Raw genomic sequence first — 15,896 nt, 5'->3', positions numbered from 1 at the left:
GTTACAAGGCGGGAGAGGAGGGAGCGCCGGCAGAATTTTGCATTCGATGGGCACGCTACATTCCACTATGTGGAGATCGCATGGAAAGAAGCTCTTTGGAGAAGCTTACACCTGGGATAAGGCGCAGAGAGACCAGGCCTAAAAAAACATGGTCACAAATTACCTATGGTGGTTTGCCTTCCCCCTCCACCAGCAGAACACCGCACCAGCAACAAACTTCTTCGCGGGCACCCCCTATCCCTCCGCGTTCCGCCCACAGTTTTACTGGAATGCCTGCGATCGCTCAGCGGCCTGAGAAAAAAAATATCAGGGAACAAGGTGACTGCCAAATTGCTACCAAACAAAGGTTTTTAAAATGCGGTGCTAAGACGCATCCCACAGATGCAAAAATACATCGTATTTTATGGCTTTTAGCGAGCAAAACTTAATTTTTTCAAATGCAAGTATATTTACTCCAACTGAGATATGAGAGAAAATGTCAATACGTAAGACTTAGGTACACCATCAAAATGTTCTATAAGACTAACCTAAAAATAAAAGTCCTCCTTCTGCTGATACGAAAACAGCGCTCGAAGCTCATATAAGGCGCAACAGGACCTCGCACTTTCGTGAGGTGGTTGACCACTGCGCGCCTGGGAAACCAGAGGTGCGGGGGTTCGATTCCCCGCGGTGCCCGCCGCTCCTGCCAGGGTGAGAGGCAGGCGACGCCGTATAGCCTCAGCAGCTGGGTGCGTCGTAAAGCCCCAATGACACACACACTTTGGCGAGGGCTGACGAATAACAATGTCGAGTGATGATTGTATGTGTGTGGGAGAGTCACAGTGAGATATTACATAAGAAAGCAGGCTGCTGACTGCTTTCCTGGATGATTTCCATTGCTGTGGCGGCAGATCCTTAATTTTCACCTCACCCAGCCCCATCTACATGAAATATGTGTTTGGTGCAAGCAAAATATGCTGTTTTAATAGGTCATAGTGCTCTTTTGTGATATGACCATTTATGATTGATAATGTGATTCAAAGAAATATCACAGTCTGAAAAAATGATTGTGTGTGCTGCATGCCTACACAGCTTCTGTGCCCTGAATCTTAACTGGGATATGCTGAACCTTGTGCTTGTGTGGGATGAGTGCAGACTAGGCCAGACTGTGTGAGTGTCAGATTAGTTTGGTGGAAAAAAGTGCTTTAAGTGCTCAGAACTCTCATTGCTCAGATATGTGGCTGCATGATATGACATTTTTTTGGATGCAGCTGTCATGATTGGCACATTCAGGCTACCATTTATTTTTTGCAGTCTGGGATGTACCTATGTACATAATCTGTAAGTGTGCTATAGTTTGTTATTTGTGTTACACATCTTGATTGTTCCTCCAGTCATGACATAAATCTCAGTTTAAATGTGGGCAGTATCTTTTAAAGGAACATTGCATGCATAACATATTTTCAACATCATTTTCAGATCTGAACACAGACCTGCCCTGATGAGAAAGTGGGCTGGGTGGTCAGGTTTTTACCAACATGCTGTCTCCTTTGGGCCCCTTGTCCAGGCACATATTTGAAAGCAGCATATCTACCTCTCTCTGGCTACAAAGTGCCTACAGAGCCATCTCCTTCCCTCCATGTGTCCCTGCTAGCAGTGCCATCATCCGCCCAATCACCTCATTTGTACCCCAGCATGAGGACGTCCCCTCCTCTGAGCTGATGGCGTTCGGGCATGAGCTGCGCCGGTACGCGCGCCTGACGGTGATCACGGGCGCGGGCGTGTCGACCGAGAGCGGCGTGCCCGACTACCGATCGGCCGGCGTCGGCCTGTACGCGCGCTCGGACCGCCGGCCGATCCAGTACCGCGACTTCGTCACTTCGGAGGCGGCGCGCCGCCGCTACTGGGCGCGCAACTTTGCCGGCTGGCCGCGCTTCTCTTCGGTGGCGCCCAACGCGGCGCACCTGGCGCTGGCTGACTGGCAGCGGCGCGGCCGGCTGTCGGCGCTCGTGACGCAAAACGTGGACGGCCTGCACGTGCGCGCTGACGGCGGCCCGCTGACGGAGCTGCACGGCTCGGCGCACCGCGTCCGCTGCCTGGCCTGCCCGCACACGGCCGGCCGCCACCAGTTTCAGCGCACGCTGGCCGACGGCAACCCGGGCCTGTCAGCTACGGCGATTGAGATGCGGCCGGACGGAGACGTGGAGCTGAGCGAGGTGCGTCCCGAGGCGGCATCCACCCGCCCGGAGATTCCGCTCGTGGAGTCAGCTATCCATCCGCTCACAGAACAAGCTGTCCGCTACCTGCGAGGGCTTATGTGTAAATGGAACACTTAGCCGCACTTTGGTAGTTGTTTATTGGAGCTTACGGGCGCGCCGTCTGCGGTGGTCATTTGGCGCCCATAACGAGTTTTGTTTTACCTAACTAATGAGCCGCGTAAATGGTCCCAAAGTTGATGTGCTTGAGAGGACATGAAGATCTGTTGAGATTCAAGAAATTGTGAGTTGTCTCTTGGCATATCACAGAGGGTAAGGGGCGAGTCATGCTGTCCAAAGTAACGTTGACGTTCTTCCACGAGGCGCAGACCTTCGGTAGTTGTAAGTGTTGTCAGGGGAGTGCAACGCGGACGCTTGCTGCTTGTTATGTGCACTATTGTCTTGGGCGCTTCGGTCCCCTGTCCTGTATTATACTTGATTTGCTGTTGACCCATTTGGGTGGCCCTGTAGGCCCGCTTCACGTGGACTGACCTCTACCTGGTCTGTCCGATCCAAGCCCTCAGATTTGCCGGTAGCCCAGGTTTCACATACTTAGACGTCGTTTGTCGCTGCCGAGACATGGTGTGCTCACATGCCAGTAATGACCTGACCCGACCCGTCTACCCTCCGGCGGTGACTTGACGCGACGCGTCCACCTGCCGGCGATAACCTGACCTGACCCGTCCGCCCGTTGGCAGTGACCTGACTCGACCCTGACCCGTCCGCTGGCGGTGACCTGACCCGACCCTGACCCGTCCGCCGCCCCACAGGAGATGGAACGCTCGTTCGTGGTGCCGGCCTGCCCCAGCTGCGGCGGCATGCTCATCCCCGACATCGTCTTCTTCGGCGACAGCGTGCCGCGCGAGCGCGTGCAGCACGTGCGCCAGCACGTTGAGGAGTGCGACGCGCTGCTGGTGGTCGGCTCGTCGCTGCAGGTATACTCGGCCTACCGGTTCGTGCTGCAGGCGGCGGAGCTGGGCCGCCCCGTGCTCATCCTCAACATCGGCCCCACGCGCGGTGATCGCCACGCTACGCTCAAGCTCAGCGCTCGTGCCGGTTTCGTGCTTCCCCGCCTGGATGTGTGACGTCACGCAGTGCTGCTCGGCGAGAGGTGTGCTGGAACGTGACATGCGGTCAGCTGCCTGCTCCTCTCGCGCCGCTGCCGCCGTAGTGACAGCCTGACCCGCTGTCACTGGACCGCGTGGTGCCGAGGGGTGGTCGGCAGTCATCTGTTGGCAACTCTCCAGCCGCCACGGCGCTGCGCTCGTCTGCAGCGCTCAAGTCGGTACCTGTCTAGCACAGTGAGACCAGTTGGCGTGGTTTTACTGAACACAACGACGGGTAATGGACGCAGTCTACGTAGGTCGAAGGTGGATAGCAGGCAGCGCTGGTGTATTTCACCAACGTTCTTGCCTGGTTATGCGTGATATCATTCGTATATCCTTTTAACGGTAGTGTATAATTAATTCAAGTAAGCTGTACCGAGTGGCGCATCCGTACCTGAGAGCAGTAGCGACTCGTGCGACTCTGCAGGCTGTGTACCTGGACAGCTCCGGTATGGTAGAACATGATGCCCACCTCCCGGCAGACGTACCACGACCAATCAAGGCCAGAACTTCGCTCGCTATTTCGCGTGCCAATGTATTAGGTCAAACAGCGTGCCCAAGGAATGATCGAAGCGAATTTCATTGCGCGACATCATGCCTCCCGCCCAACAGCAAAATGGACCCCCTTACCTATTGGCCTATTAGAGTGCATATCGTGCAATAACACGCACAGAATAAAATGTCGGATACCCACTAACGCTGAGGAAATTATTACCCAAATTATCACAAGTTCAAAGTGCCTTGGGCGACAAGAAATAGCGACCGATCGTACCGCACATAAAAACAATGGTAACAAATATCACGAAGCCGTCCGTTTCGATGCACATAAAGACAACGAACAGAACACCATAAGCTCATTTGAATATCCATCGCGTTTGGCAACCGCGACTGACATCACATGCTTAGAATAGACCCCAGCCACCCTGCACGCATCACCGCGGGTCCGCCGGCGACGGAGCCTGCAAACGCACGCTCAGATGTCACGTGCAGTGAAGTTACCGGCACGTCGCAGTCGAGAGGGTACCTGCAGCATCGCAGGGTGCAGGGTGTACCTGGGTGCAGCAGCATCGCGCCGGCTGGCATCACGCACACGCACAACGCGTGCGGGACCGGTGCCCGTCGCTCCTCAGAACTTCCACGTCGGCCTGGCGCCAACGAACCCCCGCATCACAAACACCCAAACACTGATACACAGGCAGAGGTGGCAGTGGGGATAGGCCGGCATCGCTTGACAGGCGCAGCGGCGGCGGAAGAGGCGACTCTGCGCCGGCGGTGACCGGCGAGCCCGCGGACCGCAGGCGGCGGCCGCTGTCGCTACTTGGACGGCAGGTAGCGTTTCTCGGCCTCCTCCAGCTCGGGGTCGTCCTGCAGCCGGAAGATTTCCTTCACCGGAGCCACCTGCCACCGGAGGAGCTGTCAGTGCGCTGCGCCCGCCACGGACCTGGACAGCGGGCTCGCAGGCGCGCTGGACGCGGCATTCCTTTGCGAATATTTAGCACGCTCGAAGCGTTTTGGACTTAGATCCATGGGATCTTTCCAAGCTGCATACTACAACTGCATTTGGCATACAAGCGATTCTCGATGAACCATTTTCACAAAGTGCTACATATGGCAAAAGACCAAATTTAATATAAACACAACATTAATCAAAGTTAAGTCAACACTTCACGAGATTTGGAACCAACGCAGTCAGCCATTAGACCTGATGGCGCTAGCGTTCGCGCAAGCACGAGGCGCGGATTACAGGCTGGCTGACCAGCAGCAGTAAGTCTCGCTCGCGTCAGGCTTCGCTGGCGGCCGCAAGACTGCCCGATGCCCACTCACGTCCGGCTCCACTTGCACCAGGCTCTGGCTTTGGAACACCAGCCGGCTGGTGCGCTGCATGGCAGTCACGGCTGCGCGCAGGTTGTGGTTGGCCCAGATCACCATGGAGACGCCCATGTCGCGGAACATGTCCGTCGGCGTTGTGTGGTACTTGGTCGGCACGATCACCACCGGGCCCTGCGGCGAAGCCGGCGAGGTCAGGCGAGCGGTACCACACGGAGGGTACCGCTGGACCCAGCAGCGGGAGGGTGAAGTTGGAGGGACGCGACGGACACTGCCAGACCGTGCAGAGGAGCTGAGGGTAGTCAGGCGTGCGCTAGGTCAGCGGCTCAGCCTCCTCCGCATAAGGCCAGCGCCGCCTCAACCACGTGCTGGTGGACGGACGGTGCTGGTTCACGGACCACATGGCTCGTGAACCGTACACAATCGTGAAGCACGGAAGCAACGCCAGAAGTCCATACCAACGTGACATTTGGCTAAATACGGTTGTCCCCGGACAGCGTGTTGAATTAGGCGACAACTTCTGGAGAATTGTTGCAATCCTTTCCAAAAGCCGTACCAGTGCCGAAACCGACAATGTTCCGTCCGCACCAGATGCGACATAGCGGCTGGGTGTCCGGCACCCAGCGCTCACCTGACCTTTACTGGTGGCCAGGCTGGGGGATCGGCAGGCTCGAGCCTGTCCACTCCAGCCACACATGGCCCCACACTCCAGAGGGTCTCTGCTCGTCGGAGCCGGGCCGACGCTCACCTGGTCGTTCCAGGCGCGCATGAACGCCTCTATCTCTGCCGGGTCCGCGCGTCGGCTGTGAACGAGCACGGCGTCGGCGCCGGCCGCGCGGTACGCCTCGGCCCGGCGCAGCGCCTCGTCCAGGCCCCAGCCGGCGATGAACGCCTCCACGCGCGCCACCACGCAGAAGTCCGGGTCCGATTGATGCTCCTTGCACGCCTGGAGGGCGCACCAGCGGAGCAGCGGCGACAGTCAGGGGACGGGAACGGCGCTCCAGCGGACCAGCGGGGCTGTGACAAGTGGGGGACGCGAACGGCGCTTTGCACACGCCTGCTGGCCGGACCAAAGGAGCAGTGGCGACAGTCTCGATACATTTTCGAGTGTTAGCAACGGCGGTGAGACCTGCAGTTAGCTCCTCTGGCCCGCTGTGACGACGTACGTGTTAAAGTTGTGGGTAAGGCACAGTATGCGGTGCCGACCAGGTTGTCCGCGCTGAGATACCCTAGTGTTCTCACCAGATCCGATGCATGGACAGATTTTTGCCACAAAAGAACACTTTCTTTCCAAAACACACCAAAAAACACTTTTGCTGAGCAATTGATTTGCTCGATGCGAGTTGGGTTCTTTTTCGTACCGCTACCACAAACTGAGATCCAATAACGGGCATGTGGTTGGACCCGGGCATCGACCAGTGCAGAGATTATGGCGGGTGGAAAGCATCATGCTGTTCATATCTGCTCCCCGCTTTATAATAGCGTGACAAAATAGGTTTAAAGCAAAAAGCGACAGCGAGCTTCATGGCTGTCTGCTTCTGGTGAAACAAACATGTCATTCAGTCACCCACATGGTACCCCAGAGACCGCAGTGTAGTCATCAGAATTTGATCTGTGGGGAACTGAATGCAACAATGCAAAGCAAACCGCACCTACTTTGCTTACAAAGCGAACCTACTTTGCGGACGAGGACGTCAAAGCCACTGGGGTGCCGGTAGTGTAGTCGTTAACGCGTCTGCGTTCACCACTGCACGACTGGGAAACCAGATGTACGGGGTTCGATTCCCCACGGTGCCCGCCCTTCCTGCCAGGGTGAGAGGCAGGCGACGCCATATAGCCTCAGCAGCTGAGTGCGTCGTAAAGCCCCAATGACATGACATGACGTTAAAGCAACTAACGCAATGTTTTTAAGGAAAACTAAAACTACTCAAGCATTATGTGCTAACATGGGCAAATTCTTAGACTTCGGTCCATTTTTGAGCAACTTAAATCTGAGTCGAGAATAAGCCAGCTGAGTTTGAGTAAACGGCAGGGTAGAGTAGACGTTGGCTTATCAAATACCGTAGTCACCAACAAGAGCTTCCCTTCTGTCGGCCTTATCCCACCGACGACGGAAAAGGCCGCATCAGGTCACATGCTGGCCCAACAGAAGCCTGAAAGACACGTATGAGGCGCTACATGTCGGGGGCACGCGCCAGGACGGACACCAGCGTCCGTGGCGGAGACGCAGGACTCAAAGCTCCATGTACATGCAAACCAAGTACATTGAGCAGGAGACCACAACGAGCTCAACACACAACATAACGGCATGCGTGTGCTATACAGTCTGCTCGAGGGAGAGGGATGTTGGCAACAACAAAAAAAACGCTAGAAGCCGCGAAATTAGGCGAAGCATTACAGCCAACAGCGAGCTGAACCACGGCAGCATTCGTTACTGCCTAGAGCTGTGCGCTTCCCCGCCCCACACGACACTGAGCTGCCGGTCGCCACGGCAGCGTGCCGACGCACCTTGATTTTACGCGCGAACTCGTCCACGTCCGCCAGCGGCTGGCGCCGCTCGTCGTGGAGCGAGTTGGTCTTGGGGAACAGCTTGTCCTCCAGGCAGCAGCCTGCCGAGACCCGAGGCACCACAGCAGGCGACCAGGTCAGACGTCAGGTGAGACTGGTGAAGGCACACCACACGTGGCAAAAAGCCGAGAGAAGTGTGGTGTTTGTAGCAGATGTGAGCTGGTAACATCTGGAATGCCATGTCATCGACATGTATTGCAGCACGTTTTATCATCTTGGCACACACCCACACACCACCATACAACACAAGCATAGGAACACTTGTAAGCATGGTATGAAGTCATGGGGACAAAACCAGGCTTCTGGCCCCCAAACAGAGGTCAAGCCTGAGGCCAAAACATTGACAAACAGCTCAAGTCGAAGCCAAAGCCGGAAACTCCAAAGATTACGACTGCGAGGTCGAAGCTAGTAGCTTCCAACTTTGTACACCTAAAGTCGAAGCCGAACCCCGCGGTTTCGGACCAGGAAATCGTCTGGCCAAGTCAAGCCAAGACCATCAGTTCCAAATGGCAAGGCCGAAGCCGGAGCTGAATGTTATGGGAAAGTGTTTTTTTTTTTCTAACAACACTGGGTCTGCTGAAATCGTATGGGATCAGGATGAAGAATGGCTTTACGGAATGTTGGGAAGACAAGGTGTTGGCATCACGAATCGGAGAAGTTTCGGACTATCGCCCTCATTTTAGGTGTTAATATTCACGTAGCTTTCGGAGTTATCTCTCCGGCCGTCGCCACGGGAGCAGTGGTCCTGAAAATGACCTGCCGTTTCGCCTTTTAGCCAGGCATGCCTCGCGGCCTTGAATAGTCGCATATTGTACCTTGGGATAACGGACAAGCTGGAGTGTACAAACTGGCGACAATGCTTTGCGAAGCGAAGCCACAATTGCAGTGGACTGAATCACCCTCACAGAGCCAAAGCCAACAGTTTAAGTTCGCATGCAGCAGAAGCCGACGCCAGGTGTAAAACATTACGGAACCCTAAGCAAAAGCTGAAGCCATCTGTGGACAATGGTACAAAGCTCCAGCCGAGGCCAACCATGGAAAATGGCTGCAATGCGGTGCAGAATTCGAAGCCAGTGGAGGAAAGCTGCAGTTCCGCGAAGCCGAGGTCGAAGCCAGCTTCGCCCATGCTTGGTATGGGGACATCAGATGGCAGCAGTTATGATGCTATTTCCAACAAAGATTCAGAAACCTGAGAACATTCAACCATCATGAATACGTCCGAGGATTTTCGCGCATGCCTTACACAAAATGAGGGCTTTCTTAACATATCCTGAATGATCTACATGGGTGGCTGTGGGTTCAGAGTACCTATCGCACACAGTTTGTTGTGTATACCTGGGGGCCATCACCCAAGTTGAGCCATTCAATCCAACGGACGGTGGTGCCTCCACTCCTTCACCAGACAGGAAAGCGGAAGGTTCCATGTGCCATACAATGCTGTGACAAAGACACCGGGGCCGATCGCCATCAAGACTAGCCCTGGGCAAGGTCACTGACCCGCCACGCCGCGCTGCTCCAGCTTGTGCACCAGCCGGCGGGCGTTGTTGAAGTTGCCGTAGCCAGTGTCAGCATCCAGCAGGATCGGGACACTGGTGACATCTGACATGAACTCTGTCACCTCCACCACCTGCAAATAATGCCAGCTCACAGTGCTGGTTCCTGCCTGACCCATGGAGCGATGCACGAAGGGGAGGGTTAAGACCGATTGCGAAATGGCTGTGACCATGCTCTTGTTTCCTCTAGTTTAGATGTCTCCAGGGAAGTTTGCCCCCACATGCTGCTAAATGTGTGCTGTGATGGCACCTTTTCAATGTTTTCTGCAGCCAGTGGCATTACAGCATGACATGTCAGCACAATTGAGGACACCATGGCCAAGGAAACTTGGTGGTCATAACTCACAAAATGCAGTGATCTCTGATTATTTCATTCCTTGTCTAGATGACGATAAGGGTAGACTTAAATGGATTAATCTGAGGCTACAACATTGATCATGATTCATCAGTTCTACAGAGTTTGTTTTATGATGAAATGAGCAGGCTTATGAGCCTGATATTGTTGTCAGAAAAAAAGCAGATAGAATACCACCAATAAGCTTTCCACATATAAGCCCCAGATAAATCTAAGGTAGAGCACTTACCTGAGTCCATGAGGCCTCATTACTGTCCCGCACACCCAGCTGGGCAGAAATGGACAGGCCACTGCCCCAGATGCCCTTGAAACCTGCAGAATGCAGCACAACATCCCAAACACTTTCCAGACCAACACTTCACTTGGGAAGCAAGCAGAGCACACATGTGAAATTTAGTGCACTCATCATCAGTTGGCAGGCATGGACATTAAGAATGCTACAAGCCAAGAGATAGCAAAGGCAGGGAAAAGAAAACTAAGAAGCATTTCTTAAGATTCTGTGCATTAAAACACCCAAAACTTTACCTCTGGGCTCTGATTTAGCAAACCTTTGTAAAACACATAAGCATTAGGCATAGGATTGTCATTTGCATATCCACCATGTTGTAAATGTACCTGCTTCTTCCACAATCTTGGCACTTATTCCATTGTGAGCCTCCATGATGAACTCCAAGTGATCTGACTCCAACATTTTCTTCAACTGTGTTGTCTTTCTTGGAGCACTATGACACAGCCTTAATAAAATGGGCCATTTTGGCAAAGCTTGACATATTGCTGGTGAAATCATCATCTTGCTGCAAGATGGGAAAACAGAGGGACACATGAGGCACTTTTCAACTAGCCATGGTTTCAAAGATATTCAAGCTTATGCCCAAGTGAGTGCCATAGGATTGGTGCATGGTTGCCTCTTATTTTGGTGCATGGGTAGCCTACATGTCAAGGGGTTGGTATGTTGCAATAAGTATTGTAAGCATAGTTATGTTTTCCAACTTAAATCAATTCAAAAATCAACTGAACACCTAAATGTATTTTAGCCCAGCCTGAGTTTGATACACACACTTAGTATATTTCTAGTATATGGCTGTAAGCCAGGCCCCTTAATTAGGAATTCATGTAGTGAATGGGGTTATTGTAGACTGGACAGTGGACATGGCAACTGATCACAGAGGTACAAAAGCTGAAGACAGCCTGTTGTAGCAGGGTGATTTGCTGTTTAAAATTCCTACAATGGGTGTAGGTGTACCTTCCTACCTAACGTTAGAAAAAATCATTGCACACCATTCGTCGTGTTCAAGGCGGCACATATCGTAAATAATCTGAAAACAGGTAGAATCATGTTCCTACCTTCGAATTTCAATAACTTCGATGGCGGGCTCCCGAGCGCCGCGCGCACCGCACCGCCTGACCAGGCTATTTCAATCGAGGTAGAACCGTCCGGTCCAAACAGTTGGCAAACATAGAGCTTGCTTGCGGAAAAGAGGGTAGCTAAGCTTGGAAGAAAAAGCCTGCCATGACGGGTCAATTATACCATTTTGATGAAGTCAGTGGCCACAGGCCCTGCCCGTTAGCCAGTGAATGTTACACAACCCGTTAGTTTTGAATAGGGGCATGTCTTGGTTGGCGTCGGTGGCGTTCCCGTGACTTAGAAGAATTACTCCGTCATTTCGCTATTCGCACAAACATTTCTGGAATGAGCAGTGAGTCATGGAACAGTATTAGTTTTATTAAGCTCATCAGAATGTACGATTTTGAAGTATGATTGACTATAACACGGCGGTTATATGTCATGCGGCGTTTGTGGCGTATTGCATTCAATGACCAGGCTTGTCCTCGGATAGCCTTAGGCTTGTCTGTGCCATTTGTGCCTAGTGGCAGAGTTGAACAGCTCAGCTTGCATAATTTACTTTGCCTATAGGTATGAGTATATGAACATTTGCAATATTGATTTGTTATAGCTCTCGCTCTTCTTATCACAGTGATGTGAGTGCAGTAAGGTAAGTACAGTAAAACCCTATGATATTGGCTTTATCATGCTACTGTCAAGTGTTTCGTTACATCAGGGCTTGTACACATATGCATAATAAAATGTCCACAGACTGAGCATTTTAAATGCTACCAATTGTTCAAGACAAACTGCTCAGATCTCTCGTACGAGGCGTAGTCATGGCAACTGGCCACAACCCACTGATATAAAGCGCCAAGCAACTGCGACACGCGATGCGCTACAAACGCCGCATGACGTTTAACCCCTAGTTACGTACACCCCACAGAAGAATATAAAATTCTGACGAGGTCAAGCTATTCCGAGATTCAATCTCCCTTCCAGAATTGTGTTTGCATGAAAAAACCGGGGACCACTCACTCAGAGTCCAACCGGGAAGCGCCAGCCGCACGCCCCCAAAATATACTCACCATTCAAACTAGTGGGTTGTGTAGCAGTCAGCTGGCTAACTGAGAGGCTTCCGTGCCACTGACGTCATCAAATATGGTATACTTGATGTCATGCAGGCTTTGCTGCCGGACTACCTGCATTCTCACGCAAGCTCGACGTTGCCACTTTTTGATAGTTTGATATTCACATCCCAGCTGCCACCTATTTACATCCCAGCAGCGGTGTAGGTTTACTTTCCTACCTAACGTTAGAAAAAATCATTGCACACCATTCGTCGTGTTTAAGGCGGCACATATCGTAAATAATCTCACAACAGAATCATGCTCCTACCTTGGAATTTCAACAACCTCGATGGCGGGCTCCCGGGCGCCGCGTGCACCGCACCGCCTGGACTCCCCAGCGCCGTTTCTGCGTTGCCGTTGCGTAAATACCATATTTCTGCTTACCAAGAACTCTACAAAATGTACGGGACCAAGGTAAACCATTTGTCGTGTTTAAGGTGGAGCATATCGCAAATAATTTCAAAACAGAAAGAATCATGCTCCTACCCTCGAATTCCAATAAATACGATAGCGAGCTTCCGAGCGCCGCACACACCGCACCGCACCGCCTCGACTCCCAAGCGCCGTTTCTGCGTTGTCGCGAAAGCACAATATTTCTGCTTATTAAGAACCATAAAACATGTACGGGACCAAGGTAACAATAATAAAGCAACCAAAATCGTTTCTTATCGAGTTTAGGTACAATTATGAAACACACAGGCCAGAATAGTTCAGAACATATCCTAAACTAGCCTAACCTGACCTAACCTAACCTAACCTAACCTAACCTAACCTAACCTAACCTAACCTAACCTAACCTAACCTAACCTAACCTAACCTAACCTAACCCAACTCTAAAATGAAAAGTCGGGAAGCATGTGATTGTGCTTATTAGCACAACTCACCTAGGTGAACCCATGCTGACGTCCGCAATTTCCCTTTAAGAAGAAAACCTAGCTTCAAAAATGCGCCCATCAGTTTTTTAAGTCAGTTGAAGTTTGGACACCTTGCAAGGTTATCCGAGCGAACGTCGTATATATTCTTTGCGAAGCATCATAAGCAAGATGGCACAAAGTGAGCGATGTGGTGTATGACAATCACGCCGCATCCAAAATGGATATGTCACCGGTGCGTATAAACACAGGATACCACACACAGCTCCCTCCGGTCTGGAAGAGAACGTCGAACTGTGATGACCATTTCCAAGATTCTTTCCTAACGAGGTAAAGTTCCTTCGCACAGAGCGTGGGTCAAAACCATTCCTTCTATCCGAGGCCTCTGCGAGAGAGGACACAAGTGACAGCACGGTAGCCTTCCATCGGCGCAGCAGACGGCAAGGGAATCGGTAGAGGACGCCACCGGCGCACGGCAACGGCAAGGGAATCGGCAGAAGGTAGGACACCCCACCGGCGTGGTAGCATGTGTGGCGCACGGTTCCGCCCGTCGGCATCCTTGACCGATGCATGCCAGTGGCCGCCTGCGTCTGCCTTACGACGCACCGTTGACGGCCGGTGAGCCTCCAACACACCGCAGCCCCCAGCGACAGGGAAGGGGGGGGGGGGGGGTTAAGGGCGTACCTGCGGTTATGTAAAGGACTGTGGGTGGGGCGTGCGCCATTTACCACCATGAAACTTCTGACTGTGCTGTGCGCGTGCGCGCTGGTCGCCCACCTCGGTGCAAAGTGCGCGGCGTCCTTTTCGGACCAGCTGGTCGCCGGCCCAGCCTACCGGTACCGCCGCTTTCCGAACCATGGTGCAGCCGGACCAGATCAAGCTGCAGAAATCGCTGGGCATCAAGTGATGGCGCAGCATGATGTGGAGCGCTCCCTTCCGCTCGCCGGTGAGCAGCTGGGGTCAGCAACGACGTCCCCCCGCTGGACATGGCCGGGGCCCGGCTGGGCTGCGCGGACGGATAGCTGGATGGTGCAGATTTGGCGTCAGCATGCCATTTGCAGTAATGGTTTTTCAGGGCGAGAATAAGACACTAGAAGTTTCGGAACTATAGAGGTTTCAAACGCTAACTTTTACCATGTTTGCCATGCTTTCTGTTTCCTGCCTAACTGTGCACAGGACCCATGTGTGTTTGGGCCATCTCGTTTTTGAACCAAGCGTACCCCGCTTTCGCCCACTGACTGGAGCACGCCACCCCCTCGTCCTTCCAGTGGAAGGTGGCCTTCGACGGCACGAAGAGTGGCACTTTCTCTCACACCTACGGCATCATCTCACCTGAGGGAAAGGCCTTCGCCGGCACTGGACTGTGGGACCAGAACACCGCCTTCGACATCATGCCCATCTGGCATCACGGGGCGGCCGTCAAGGTGAGGCAGGCAGCGGGGTCAAACGGAGAAGCCTGCACTTCCCTACAGGCATCGCCTCCACCGGTGCAGAACAAGAGACGTCATCGATTTCGACGGTCGCTGTCAGGGCGGTTTCAGGCCACTTACTGAAATAGTCCGCCATTGTTAAGGCGTATATGACGGATGGAGGTGCGCCGGGGATCAGACCAACGATGTCGAGTCCCGGTTTGACCCATGGCCGGTCGGGAAGTTCGACCGGTTGCAGCGGCGCAGGACGCGCCTGCTGTACCAGCACGGCATCCTTGGCGTGGCAGGCCGGGCAGCCAGCCACCAGTTTTGCGGCGGCCTTCGCCGTCCCGGGCCACCTGGCCAGCTTACGCAGGAACTGTTTCGTGCACGCCGTCGTGCTCGCGGTAGGCCAGCTCGGAGTACTTGGCGCGCAGGGCGGCCGGGACGACGGCGCGGTCCGGACCCCGCAGCAGGATGCCGTTTTCACGGACCTGCAGCTCGTGCCGCACGCCGTAGAAGTCGCGTGTCTGCGGCGTATGATATCTTCTCAAAGTTCAGTGCGATGCTTCCATCACGATCCAGACATGTGATGAGAAAGTAAAGCGACACGCATGCTGAAATGGATAATTTATTTGTGGCGATCCGTATAACACCGCACTGGGTATGTCACAGTCATTTCAGAAGCAGGCAAAGTGACGGCCCTGCAGTCAGTCTGTATATCGTCTAGGCTCGTCACTTCCTCGTTTCCCGACTCCGTTCCTCCGGGAGCTCCAAAAACATTTGCTGGCCTGCGCCTTAGTTGGGTATTAAATGACGGATGAGCCGCCAGTTCGAAAGTGAGAGGAAAGCGAGCTATCGGTACTTTAGTCCACGCGCCTGGTCTTGAACCCCCGCATGAAAATGTGTAGACAGCGAGACCAGGGGTATGTCTGATTTCAGGATAACTTTGAAATAAAGGTGACCACTTACGAGCGACTCGGGTATTTCACCGAGGCAGCCCAGGTAATTCCCATACAAGTGATGTATGTCAGTGGTGTGTAACTGCTTGTCTAAGGCATTGACATAGACAAGGTGTACACCGCACGCGGGCATTCGCAACGATCTCGTCTTCACGGTACCCATATGACACTATGACACTGTGACGCTGTGACCCTGTGACGTTGTGACGCTCTGACGCTGTGACGCGCCCGAAACGCATTCGAATACGGATGTGTGTAACCAGAGAAACACGACTTGGCGTCTGAATCCGCCAGCGTATCCGTCGGCAACATCCTCCTTAGTGATGCTCTCACACCAGACAAACACGGCAAAGACCACCTGACAACTACCACCCCGAGCGCGGCAGGTAGCATGCCGTCACACGCCCCAGCCGGCAGAGCCGAAGATCGCGCCACCAGCACGGAATATCGGCTGACGGCACGGCTCAACAATCAGCTGGTGCCGGCCGTGATGCCTTTGGCGCCGCGCGTCATCAGCTCGTACTGGTACAGGAACACGTCGGCGTCGAACTGGAGC

At 53.4% G+C, this 15,896-nt stretch overlaps 2 protein-coding genes across 4 annotated transcripts; one reads left to right on the top strand and one right to left on the bottom strand.

Annotated features, from left to right (window-relative positions):
• The first annotated feature begins 650 nt into the window (after positions 1 to 650).
• On the top strand, positions 651 to 4,037 carry LOC119098637 (NAD-dependent protein lipoamidase sirtuin-4, mitochondrial). Of its 2 annotated transcripts, none has more exons than XM_037221608.1 (3): positions 651 to 690; positions 1,459 to 2,195; positions 3,005 to 4,037. In XM_037221608.1, the coding sequence occupies exons 2-3, from the start codon at positions 1,518 to 1,520 to the stop codon at positions 3,317 to 3,319; spliced, it is 993 nt and encodes a 330-aa protein (XP_037077503.1). In that variant the 5' UTR covers positions 651 to 690; positions 1,459 to 1,517; the 3' UTR covers positions 3,320 to 4,037. The 2 variants fall into 2 exon arrangements, with proteins under 2 accessions (XP_037077503.1, XP_037077504.1); XM_037221609.1 differs by lacking the exon at positions 651 to 690 and adding an exon at positions 702 to 728.
• On the bottom strand, positions 3,860 to 11,041 carry LOC119098639 (phosphoenolpyruvate phosphomutase). Of its 2 annotated transcripts, XM_037221611.1 has the most exons (8): positions 10,988 to 11,041; positions 10,259 to 10,437; positions 9,873 to 9,955; positions 9,233 to 9,362; positions 7,676 to 7,776; positions 5,916 to 6,113; positions 5,165 to 5,341; positions 3,860 to 4,738 (listed from the first exon to the last, which is right to left on the bottom strand). In XM_037221611.1, exons 2-8 carry the CDS (start codon positions 10,431 to 10,433, stop codon positions 4,655 to 4,657), a joined length of 948 nt encoding a protein of 315 aa, XP_037077506.1. In that variant the 5' UTR covers positions 10,434 to 10,437; positions 10,988 to 11,041; the 3' UTR covers positions 3,860 to 4,654. The 2 variants fall into 2 exon arrangements, with proteins under 2 accessions (XP_037077506.1, XP_037077505.1); XM_037221610.1 differs by lacking the exon at positions 10,988 to 11,041 and having other exon boundaries at positions 10,259 to 10,589.
• Positions 11,042 to 15,896: the final 4,855 nt, after the last annotated feature.

Source organism: Pollicipes pollicipes, unplaced genomic scaffold (genome assembly GCF_011947565.3).
Source record: "Pollicipes pollicipes isolate AB1234 unplaced genomic scaffold, Ppol_2.1 Scaffold_4740;HRSCAF=5597_pilon_pilon_pilon, whole genome shotgun sequence".
Taxonomy (NCBI): domain Eukaryota; kingdom Metazoa; phylum Arthropoda; class Thecostraca; order Pollicipedomorpha; family Pollicipedidae; genus Pollicipes; species Pollicipes pollicipes.
The sequence above is the reverse complement of the archived record's forward strand: the minus strand, read 5'-3'. Positions and strand labels throughout refer to the sequence as shown.

Coding starts and splice junctions, on each gene's coding strand:
- LOC119098637 (XM_037221608.1), top strand. CDS start 1,518: ATGCTGTCTCCTTTGGGCCCCTTGTCCAGGCACATATTTGAAAGCAGC. Junction 2,196..3,004: donor GAGACGTGGAGCTGAGCGAG/GTGCGTCCCGAG, acceptor GCCGCCCCACAG/GAGATGGAACGCTCGTTCGT.
- LOC119098639 (XM_037221610.1), bottom strand. CDS start 10,466: ATGTGTCCCTCTGTTTTCCCATCTTGCAGCAAGATGATGATTTCACCA. Junction 7,777..9,232: donor GGAGCAGCGCGGCGTGGCGG/GTCAGTGACCTT, acceptor GGGTCTCGGCAG/GCTGCTGCCTGGAGGACAAG. Junction 5,342..5,915: donor TGCGCGCCTGGAACGACCAG/GTGAGCGTCGGC, acceptor GCTTCGCCGCAG/GGCCCGGTGGTGATCGTGCC.